This window comes from Pygoscelis adeliae, unplaced genomic scaffold (genome assembly GCF_000699105.1).
Source record: "Pygoscelis adeliae isolate BGI_AS28 unplaced genomic scaffold, ASM69910v1 Scaffold384, whole genome shotgun sequence".
In the NCBI taxonomy this organism is placed as follows: domain Eukaryota; kingdom Metazoa; phylum Chordata; class Aves; order Sphenisciformes; family Spheniscidae; genus Pygoscelis; species Pygoscelis adeliae.
Window position 1 is genome coordinate 445,333 of NW_008824548.1, and position 10,980 is coordinate 456,312.

General features: G+C 47.8%; 1 protein-coding gene across 1 annotated transcript in view; it reads left to right on the top strand.

Annotated features, from left to right (window-relative positions):
- The first annotated feature begins 324 nt into the window (after positions 1–324).
- LOC103915116 (alpha-2-macroglobulin-like protein 1) overlaps positions 325–10,980 on the top strand; it is a 24,255-nt gene continuing 13,599 nt past the window's right edge. The window contains exons 1-15 of the mRNA XM_009321875.1: positions 325–383; positions 968–1,151; positions 2,200–2,362; positions 2,722–2,774; positions 3,681–3,698; positions 4,206–4,365; positions 4,963–5,047; positions 5,883–5,997; positions 6,333–6,447; positions 6,866–6,975; positions 7,444–7,611; positions 7,950–8,180; positions 8,585–8,648; positions 9,438–9,583; positions 10,582–10,731. Coding sequence (XP_009320150.1) covers positions 325–383; positions 968–1,151; positions 2,200–2,362; positions 2,722–2,774; positions 3,681–3,698; positions 4,206–4,365; positions 4,963–5,047; positions 5,883–5,997; positions 6,333–6,447; positions 6,866–6,975; positions 7,444–7,611; positions 7,950–8,180; positions 8,585–8,648; positions 9,438–9,583; positions 10,582–10,731 — 1,821 coding nt within the window. The remainder of the gene's footprint in view (positions 384–967; positions 1,152–2,199; positions 2,363–2,721; positions 2,775–3,680; positions 3,699–4,205; positions 4,366–4,962; positions 5,048–5,882; positions 5,998–6,332; positions 6,448–6,865; positions 6,976–7,443; positions 7,612–7,949; positions 8,181–8,584; positions 8,649–9,437; positions 9,584–10,581; positions 10,732–10,980) is intronic.

The window sequence follows — 10,980 nt, forward strand, 5'->3', positions numbered from 1 at the left end:
AAGTTCTCACTGTTTTTTTTTTCCATGAAAAGTCCATTTGGTCAGATGTCTCCATGGCAGCCTTGCAGGAGGGGATGTTCTGAACTGGTGGATGGCAGCCAAAGCGGCTGCTATTGGCTAAGGGGCTCTTGGCACCGTACAGCCATCCCTACTGCTGCCTGCGTATGATCTCAGGAGAGAGGAAGAGGTGGAGAGAGGCTGGCTCCTCCCCCCATCCCACCTCTTCATTTAGGCTGTGCTAGAAAGAAATTACCCCCCTAAAAACAGCCTCACTGATTTCAGAGGAAGAGGGCCATTGGAGATTGGGCAGCAAGAGCCCCCAGGATGAGGATAGCCATCCTCCTGAGCCTTCTGTTCCACATGGCAGCTGCTTTTCACCAAGTGTGAGTGATGCTGAACTTCTGTTTCGGTCTCTTTCATGAAGGCATCAGTCTAGGTAGATGGACCACATTCCATGCTGTCAGCTCTCGTGCTTCCTGCTCTACCCCAAAGGGTAGCTGCGTCATTTACCTTGCCTGCCATGCATTAGATTGACTCCCGTGAATTAAAATATATTATTAAAATAAGCCACCTTTTTGGGGGGCTTCCAAGTCAGACCTTAGGCCCAGGGGTGTTTGCTTCTCCAGTTGCCGTGCCAGATCAAGTCACTGGTGTCTAGACTGCAAGGTTATGAGGCCACTTCTTCTGAAGACTGCAAGGGATGGTTTTGGGGAGTTCAGGAGATGACTGGAGTAAGGGGTTTGAAAAATATTATAGGGCTGTACTTAAGCTAATCAAGCAGAACCTATTTCTCAAGTTATCAGTGAAGCAATCACTTTGTGGCGTTCACTGTTGCTTTTGAATATTGACTGCAACCATGGCACATTGCTGAGGAATTTTGCAGTAGTGAGCCACTGCAGGGAAGCTCTTTTACATCTCTGAGTCTTCAACCTGATGCCACCTCTGATGTCTTTTTTCCCCTCCCCAGACATTACCTGGTGGTGATCCCTGCAGATCTCCGCTACCCATCCACCCAAGTTGCCTGCCTCCATATCACCTGTTATGAAGGAAAGCTTCAAGTGAATCTGGTCCTGGAGCGCTCTGCAGGACATGAACTCTTAGTGCAAGAAACCATCCAGAAGGAGAAGACTTTCATGTGCACTAAGTTCTGGGTGAGGCACCCTAGGCAAATGCCATCACTGATTTTCCCTTCAGGAACTGTAAATCCCTTGTGTTACTCCCTAACCAAGGATGACATGGACAGGGTCTACTTTGCCTTTGAGTGAGCCTGCTAGGAAGAGGAGTGGATGGTGCCTGGGGTTGTGTAGCCCAGCACAGTATCTGTTGGCCAGCACTGAACTCCCCTTCTGAATCTTAATTTTTAAATTGAAGTTACATTTGTTAAAATCTACCACACTTCTGGATACATAAGAACCACCCACCTGTTTCCTTCACTTCCATCCCAGACCAGTTGAAGCAGCTTTAGCTCTTCTTTGAAGGACTTGTGCAGCTCCACAGCTGAAGGTTGGGGAAACGGTGGTTTGCATGATGTACTGCAGTTTCTGTAGGACCTGAAGTCAGGCAGCAACTCAGCTCTTAGGAGCTACTGAAGAGCAGTTGGATGGAAATGGATGTGCTTGTTATTTTTAAACAGTATCTTAGAGCTGATTCATTGTTGGTGAGAATTTAGCAAAGATCTAGGATAAGGCAGACATACCTAAACAGTATCCCTTCTATTATACAGTATATTCTGTGCTGAGGTTGCTGGAGTCTTTGGCTGCTGGAGTCAGGAAGACCCTCTGCTTGTCTTTTCTAATCTGGATTTCTTGTACATGCTGGATAGTTCTGAAGGCCTAGCATTTAAGGCTGTGCTATAGCTCTCTCTCTCTCCTTTGATTCTTTGCTACCATCTCCCACCTTTCTGGCATCTGCCCATCTTCCTGACCAAGTCTGAAGCCTTAGAGTTGTCAGGCACCTGCTTGTCACCAGAGGAAAAATTCCTTAACCAGTGGGAAAAAGGACAGATTCCATGACATGCAGGGCCTCCTGCTGTCATGTAGGACTGAGTGAGATCTGGATGTGATCTGGATCCAGATATTGGAGGGGATGTCCTGGGGCAGGTGGAGGGGAACTGGTTAGTTCTTCCATTTTACTCTCAATTCCCACTCAGGGCCCCCAGAAGATTACCTGGGGGCTGCGTGCTCTCCTCTGTCTGTACAGGTTGCACCTCCAGCTGATGGCACAGAGGAGATTGCCACTGTCAAACTGATCATCACAGGTGAAGGGGTCAGTATTGAAGAGAAGAAAAAGGTCCTGATCCGCAAGGCCAGCACTGGCACCTTCATCCAAACAGACAAGCCCATCTATCAACCAGGGCAGACAGGTGAGAGCTGCAAATGGGAGCAACTGTGGACCCTAGGCTGGTAACACCTGCTGATAACACCATATGGAAAGCCTGCGATTGCCTGAAATTCATGGACAGCCCTAGCAGAAGGCTTTGAGACAATGTCTCTTGTTGATGTAGTGTTTTCAATGGCTGTAATGTCCAACTTGTGGTGACTATGAAGTTGCAGGAGGCAGTAGGTCATTGTCCGTGGTATCTTACATGTGGGAATATCCGTGTCAGATGTTATCACAAAGGTGTATAGAACAGAGACAGGAGCTGGGGAAGCAGGTAGAGCAGGGGTCTGTAGGGAAGCACTGAGATCTGATAAATACATTCCCTGATTTCCTTGCCTTCAGTGAAATTTCGCATCGTGACTCTGGATGAGGAATACATTGTACTCAACGATTCGGTAAGCCAGCCCTGGGGCCTGTGGAAAAGGCTGCCTTGTTCCATCCATGGATCCTACTTCCTTTCTAGCCTGCTCAGCTGCCAAAGCTCCAACTTGTACACATTTGTCCCTGGGCCAGGCTTGATGAGTGTCCGGAGGAGAATAATAACTCAAATAAAAGCTGGTAACTCGGGAAGATGGTAGAGGTGTACATGTCTCTTGCTTGTCTTGGCAAAATGGTCAGGCAAGCACAACCATGGGACATACTGATTCCTGATGTGATGGTGTCATGTGGGGAGTGAATAGTTTGCAAGTCAGGTTTTCCTGGATGTGTGGTGGGGAGGGATGCTCTTAATCTGGCTCCTACAAGTTGGAACATGGGAAATTCTGATTGGGTATTAGGACCAACATTTTCATTGCGACAATGATCAGATATTGAAACAGGTGCCCAGAGAAGGCATCTTCATCCTTGGAGATGTTCAAAACTCAGCTGGAGATGGCTGTGAGCAATCTTCTCTAAGAAGACATGCTTCAGCAGGGTGTTGGACTAGATGACCTCCAGAGGTTCCTTCCAAACTGTGTGATCCTATACCTCTGTAACCCCCTTAAGAGTGCAGCTGAGCCAGAGCTAGGTGTGTTTGGGTAATGAGTTTTCCTGATGGAGGGCTCTGCCAGGAAGTCATTAGCAAGTGCTGGGTGACCTCCAGATTGGCTTTTCCTTTCCCTTTCTCCACACCTTACTGTAATCGACCCACCCGGTATTTCTTCTTTTTGGTGATGTTTGTTTTACTTTATATTGCTGTCAGTGCTCTAAATTTCCAAATCACTAGTTGCACATCCTTCAGAGAGGGCTCTGCATCTGGGGTACCTTGTGTGTGTTGCTGGCATGTGTTTGTCTTCTAATGTTTTTGCCTTTTCCCCCCCCAGATTTCCCTGTTTCTCCAGGTGAGTGATGCTGAAATCTAGTGCTACAGTACTGTTGATGGCAGCCATTTCACTGGGCTATTCATATTCTGTTCTTGGTAGATTTTACAGACCTCTGAGTGGAATAGTGGAACTTCAAGGTTTCTTAAACTAACATACTCCTTAGAGCTTCTTTTTTATGCACTTACTTGACTTTATGCTCCCAATTACTTCAGTAGAAATCTGAGTTGTTCTAGACTTACAAGAGTATAGATAGATCAACTTAGACCTTTACAAAAAAGGTTAGAACTGTGAAGGATCTTTCCTTGAGATCAGAATTTAGGTAAGTGTAGAAGGAGACTCAGATGCTGGGAGCAGAATCTGAGCATTATATTGTCTCCAAAATTTCTTGACTAGCCTGTACCAAACCTCATTCCTTAGCTATAGAACCTGGTAGTCTGCAGCACTGAAATCCTGAAGCTCAATTTCTACGGGGTGTGGATCAGCGAGATGCTGGAACAACTGTTTCTTCCTTTCTTGTGGGTGCAGGACCCTAAGAACAACCGGATAGAGCAGTGGCTGAATGTGGTCCCGCAAGACGGCATTGCAGATCTGTCTTTCCAGCTAAGTGACGAGCCTCTGCTGGGGACATATGTCATCAGTATAACCAATGCAAAAGCGTACGGCAGCTTCTCCGTTGAGGAGTATGGTATGAGCATGTGTGGTACATGGCTGAGCTGCAGAGAGGACCTTGCACTCTTGATCCAGGAAGCTGGGCGTTTATTCCATGATAACCATCCTGGGAGCGAATGGGAAAAGTAATAGCATCTGTCATAGAAAAGAGTCTGAGCTGAGGCTCAGGAGAGAGGCCACTTTGGGACCTTGGGTCAGTGTGTGGGAGGAAGGTTGTGCATGTTTGACACAGCTGAGTCCTGCAGATCTCTGCATCAGACAAAACAAGGTCATTTAGGATGGACTTTTCCAGAGAGTATGAAGTCCAGTGCCATCCCACTTCTCTTTCATCCCCTAATTAACTGTGTTGGGAGGCTAGTCTTCTCTCAGTGCAAATAGCTGTCAGAAGTGCAGGGACATGGACATGTTTGTGTTTTAGTTTGGGAAGAAGCAATCAACCATGGACTACACACAAATCTGTTAAAGAAACAATGGAAATCTTCCCTTTCCCCTTCTCGCCACCTTCCTTCTCCATTTCATGCTCTTATTCCACCATAGTCTATCTTCATGTTGATTCTCTGGAAAGGCTGTCTCTGGCCAGTGTTTCCTACAGTTCTCCATTTTTTCCTTCCAGTGCTGCCAAAATTTGAAGTGATCTTTGAGGCGCCAAATCAGATTTATGCACTAGATAAAACCTTCCCACTCCGGGTATGTGGCAGGTGAGGACTCTGCTTGGAGGGATGGTCCTGTGTTAATTTCCAGCCTGATGAGCACAAGATGGCTAGGTAACCGCGAGGAGCTCAGGGGAAATTTACTACACTGCAGTTACAGGAGGCCAGAATCTTCCGTGGCAGCTGTTTGCACCTTGATGCAACACAAAACATTCCTATAACTATCCTTCTGGTACTCTAATGCCCCTTTTCTAAAAACACTCCACAAGTCTTTATGCACAAAACCTGGGGGAACAACCTACCCTTTGACAAGCAGCCATTTGTGGGGCAGAACATGGCAGATGTTTGGTGTTCATCTCCCTGCAGAACAAACTCATGGGAAATGAAGGGAAGCTTTTCCAGATTATGCTCCAGCGGAAACTAGAGAGATGCAAAAAGGAATTGCCCCAGGTACAGTCCAAGGACAATGCTAGGGTTAACAGCCTCATGTAAAGCTGCTTTATTAATGAAAGGCACTTTCTTAATCACCCACGCTTCTGCTCATAAGATGATGCATGCCTTCAGCATACCCTGGGGTTATTGCAGGTGATGCTGATGTAAAGTGCAGAGCTCTGTGCTGAGTCAGCACTTACAACATTCTGGTTTCCCAGAATAGATTAGTTTGGCACTAATTATATCACAGAGCCCTTGATCTCCCATCACTGCAATGCCCTAGCCTGACCCTGCTTACTGGGTCAGGGCTCCTGGGCCTGCTGTACGGCTGCCACTCTTGTGCTATATTGTGAATACCTGTGAATAAGTGGTCTCTGGGGCTATACAAAGCAAGCTCTGTGTTCTCTCACTGTATGTGACTGTCTCTTCCTTTCCTTGCTCCCCCAAACAGATACGCCTATGGGAAAGGCGTCCAAGGGATGGTTCACGTGAGCGTTTGTCAGAAGATAGCCCCATTCCTGCCCAGTGCTTCAAAACCTGATCTCTGTCAGGAATTCAACAACCAGGTGAGATGCTTAGCAGGAGCTGACCCATATTCAGAGACATTTGTGCTCAGCTGCAGGGTAAGGCAAGGCTGCTGGAGGCTTTAGCTGAAATAATAGTGATGTTACCCTGTGGTTTTGGCTGCTTGGCCAGTGGTCTACTGGTGCTGCCTCTTAGTGACTGTGCCCGGTGACTATGACTGGGTGTGCCTCATGTGCCTGCTCCACATCCTGGACTGCTATGTCAAAAGGCAAGCTCCCTGAGAGCAGGGATTTTGCACTGCTGTTTCTGTGCCATTTGGGTAACTTCTAACATAAATGCCTTGCTCAGACCTTGTTTCCTCTCTCTGTACTTTCAGACAGATGAGACAGGTTGCTTCTTCACGAATGTGAGTTTGTCCTTCTTCAGTCGAGACTTTCGGTACTACCAGGACAGCATAGTTGCAGAGGCCTTGCTGGTGGAGGATGGCACAGGTAACTGGAAACATCTCTGGTGGCTGGGAAGAGGCATGTGAAGATGCACTAATCTTACCAAGAACACTGGAAACTTTCAGGCTAGCAAGGGCTCTGAGCTTTCTGAGCCCATCAGGGCGTGCCACCTAACCTCACAGATACAGACAGAGCCACCAGCTCCTGACGGCATGACACACACAGTCTGAATGCCTCCGGTCTCAGGTGGTGAAGCTTAGGGACCTCTCTAAGGGCTAGAAGTACGTGGGAGGAAGACTGGATACCCAGAGCCCTGGGCAAATCATCCCCCTGGTATGAAATGTGTGTGCAGCTGAACATGTACATCAGTATTACCAGTGGGTCACCCTGCAGGGAAATTGCTGAGGGGTGCTTGGCTTCCTTGCTCCCTCCCTTATGTTTCTGTCTCACTGCTTTCATTCAGAGGTACGCGTCAATGCTTCCCACAAATTACTCATCTCCAAGATTGGCGGGATGGCCTTGTTTGATGATGTGAATTCTTACTACCACACTGGAGAGATGTACAGGGGGAAGGTAATTCCCAGTTACAGTCCTTTGGAGGCGAGAGCGTGAGCAGTGCCTTCAAAGTGACTGTTACCTAGCATCTTGTCCAACCTCACCTCCAGCCAGGGGCTTGGGAGGGCATGAATGACTCCCAGAGACAAAACTCTCGAATTGTCAAAAGGGAGAAAAACACCCAAGAATGCCATTTGCCAAATAAGCGTTGAGTAGTAGCAGCTATGGGGATCCATATGTGGGGTGCAAACCCAAACATTTGGAATTTCAGGATCTGGGAGGCCTTCTGCTGTGAAGGGGTAGAGAGCATGGGGGTGAATGAATACGGTAGTGCAAATGATAATAGGAGTGTTAATAATATTGTTAGTGCAGTGGAAGGGTGACTTTGCTGTCTTTGGAAATGCTGCTCCTGACTTGGAGAAGCAGGAGATTCTGTCTGCTGATTAGACTCTTCTGCACTTCTCTTGCTCACCATGATGTTCTCAGATTAAAGTCATCGACTACCAAGGCAAGGCACTGAAGCACAAAAAAGTCCTCCTTGTAGTAAGCCGCGGTGAGCAGCAATTTAAGCGGAAGTACATCACTGGGGACTCTGGGAGAGCTTCATTTAGCCTGAACACAACTGCTTGGAACAGCACCTCGATCTCCCTGGAAGTAAGTAAGGAAGGGTCTGTCTTGTTGGCAGGGGTACACATGCATCTCAGAGCTATTTACTGCCCCACAGATATCTCCCCCTTGATGGGAGAGATGTACTGTCTTGAAGGACAGTAATTCAAACCTGAGACACCTCAGCATGCTTTGAATCTTGGCTCCCTCTGCGAGTTTATTCTCCGGATCCCAGTTGCTTTCCTCGTGAACTCTCCGCACAGAGACCTGTGCTATGGTGTTGCTCAGACCCGATCTGAGCTTCTTAACAAGCCGCAGCTAGGGTGATTTGCAGCTGACTTGCTTAACTAGAGAAATTAACTGCAGGGTTTTTTTTGTCTCACCAGGCAAGTGTCCTGCATCAAGATTTGGATAAAGAGCCTGGGACAGTTGGTTTGAGTTACCAGCGAGCCTCTCATTTCATACGTCCGTTCTACAGCACCAGCAGGAGTTTTCTCTCTATTGTCCACGTGCCGGAAACGATGCCCTGTGGTAAAAAGCAGGCTGTCCAGGTGGCCTTCAGAATTTACCAGGAGGACCTGGAACATGGGCCCAAGCGTGTCATTTTCTCCTACTTTGTGAGTTTCTGGGGAAGTGCTAGTGGGTGATGGCTCAAGGCACAAGATCAGCGTCTCCTACTCATTCAAACCTGATATTTGATAGATTTTGCTCAGCCCAGGACAGGCAGCTCATCCAGCCATCATGGGGCTGGATCCTGGTTTCCATCCTGGGACTGCAGTAATAGCAAGAAAGGCAGCACCTTTCTTTTGGGCCCTGCACAGGTGCAGGGCAGGTATTGCCTTACCTGTCCTCCCCCAAGTCCCTTGATCCCCTGAGCTCTCCCTGCTATTTGAGAGCAGTAAAGCTCATATCCCTCCCCCCGCCCCCATTTAATCTCCAATTTCAGAATTACTTCGATCTGCACAGTGGTCTCAAAGACTATGTAACTGGCATTCCTTTCCCTTTCTGTATTCTTCCCTAGGTCACAGGGAAAAGAGGGATAGTCCATGCAGGTCAGAAGACTATTTGGGTTGGGCTGTCAAGAAGTAAGTGCACTCCCCTGTTTCATATCTTGCAAGCACCCAGTGGTCTGTGGCATCCCATCTTATTTGGATACGTGCCATAAGCCTCTTTGCAATTTAGAGCTGGCTCACCACTTTTCTGTTGCATCAGAGCAGCGTGCCTTTCCAGCTTTCATGTTTCCTTTACCTTCCTGCTTGGAACCAAGAGAACAATACTCTGCATTTCCCAGCCCATAGGCTCATCCTTTGTTTTCTTCATTTTCAAAGAAATCTCCTTTTGCTGCCCCTGCAAGCGGCATGAAACTATAGCCTTACCCTCTATCAAAACTCTCCTGCTTTAATTTGCAGTTGTGTCTAAAAATAATCTTTGAGTAGTTAGGATGCCACAGCTTATCATTTTGATGGGTGTTTACTCACTGTTGTCTACTTCTCCAGCTCTTTTTTTTAAAGCCTAAATTATAGGTGCTTTGGGACAAAGGTCACTTCTTTGTTGGTGATGGGATGGGAGATGTTTGGTGATGGGAGGCTTTGAAAGATATGTGAGACTCTCAATCTTTGTGGAGCTAAGCTTGAACTCCAGAGAGCTGTTTCATGTCCTTGAGGGAATGCACAGAACCAGGAGGAGTCTTTTGCTGGTCTTGGATACCAGATCCAGAGATGTGCTGATTGTTTCAGTGGTCTCCAGAAATCTCCTTGGTCCTGAAAGACTTGAGGAAAGGAATTAAACGGGCACATGCAGAATACAAAAACTGATCAGAGTCCATTTTCGCTACCAAATCTACTGTCTCTTTTTCCCCTTTCTCCTCCATCTAGTGCTGAAAGGTGGCTTCTCCATCCCTCTTACCTTCAGCCTGATCTATGCCCCAGCTCCAAGACTTGTTGTTTATGTTATCTTCCCTAATGGAAAAATCATCGCTGATTCTGCCATCTTCAGTGTCTCCGTGTGTTTCAGAAATAAGGTAGGATTTGTGTCTGAGGCCATGACTAATTGTGTGAGAGACACATTGTGCAGTATGTGTCTGCTGCAATGAAAGAAGAGACTGAGGAATACATAATGTGTGTAGCTGTGTGTGGCTGATACTGTGTGGGATGCTGTCACGTGAACTGCGGTATGTGAATGGTGAAGTGTGCTGAGATGTATGGAGCAAGTATGAGCATTGAGGGAGCTGCTGCAGTGTTTGGGAAAGGCAGAGAATTGCTGTGTCTGCCTCCGTAGGCTTGTATAGCAACTGCAACCCAGTAGGATCACAGCCCAGCACAGGTTATTAGTGTGATTCCCAGGAGACCTCAAGGCTGCTCTGCTGCTGCAGCAGACACTTAGCCTTGTTAGTATGTGGTGTTGGGAAGACATCTGAAAGTGGCTGATGGAAGAAGTGGATTTTACTGGCTGTCCAGAAAGGGCTGAGCGCTTGTGGTCATTGTGGCATCCATGGGAATCTGCTTTCTTGGCTGTGTCTGGCACTCCAAAGATGAACTTCTGAGGACTGGCATTACCTCTGCTCCACAGCTGTTTGTCTGCCATGGACAGTCAGATTCAAGCAAGAACAGGAAGTGCTTCAGGAAACTGAGACCAACCCCACAAAGAGCCTGGAGATAAGGACTAGGCTTATTTTTGATCTGGGGCTCCAAAAGGAGCAGAAAGACAGCTGTGTGAGGTGTGTGACCATGGCTGGCTGGTTTGCTGGGTAAAGAGAATGCTGTGTTCTGACACAGGAATGTCTCCAGTACTGCAAGCTGTGCACACTGATGGTTCCCCCTCTGCCATCTTTCCTGTTAGAACCTCAATGTGATGTTTTTCTGAATACTTTCTGGGGGTCCTTGGGAGATTCCTTGGGTTTCCATCCAAGGCAAGTCCTTGGAAACTCTCTTCATGTAGGTCCCTTCCCTGCTCAGGAAGTGGTAGGATGGCCAGCAGCAGAAATGTCACTCACCTATTGCCTGCATTCTTCCCATGCAGGTGGAGCTGGGCTTCTCAACGCCGGAGACCCTTCCTGATTCAGAGGTTGGTCTCCACCTGCTGGCAGCTCCTGGGTCCACGTGTGCTGTCTGGGCTGTGGATCAGAGTGTCCTTTTGCTGAAGCCAGGAAAAGAGCTCAGCAGCTCCTTGGTGAGTGAGCCTGCTCCAACTTCTTCCCTTCCCTTGTACTGACATGAAGAGGGAGGGAGGTAGACAGGCCATTGCATCTGTGCAGAGCTTAGCTCCCAAGGAACTCAAGGCACTGCCCAGAAGGATCAGCAGCGCTCTTAGTGTGGCATGGGTAAGGATTAGGGGCATGCGTTAAGAAAGAGGTTGAACATCACTCAGTGCACCGGTGGTAAATGAGCTTCTGTTGTTCTGTCTCATGTTCAGTTCAGC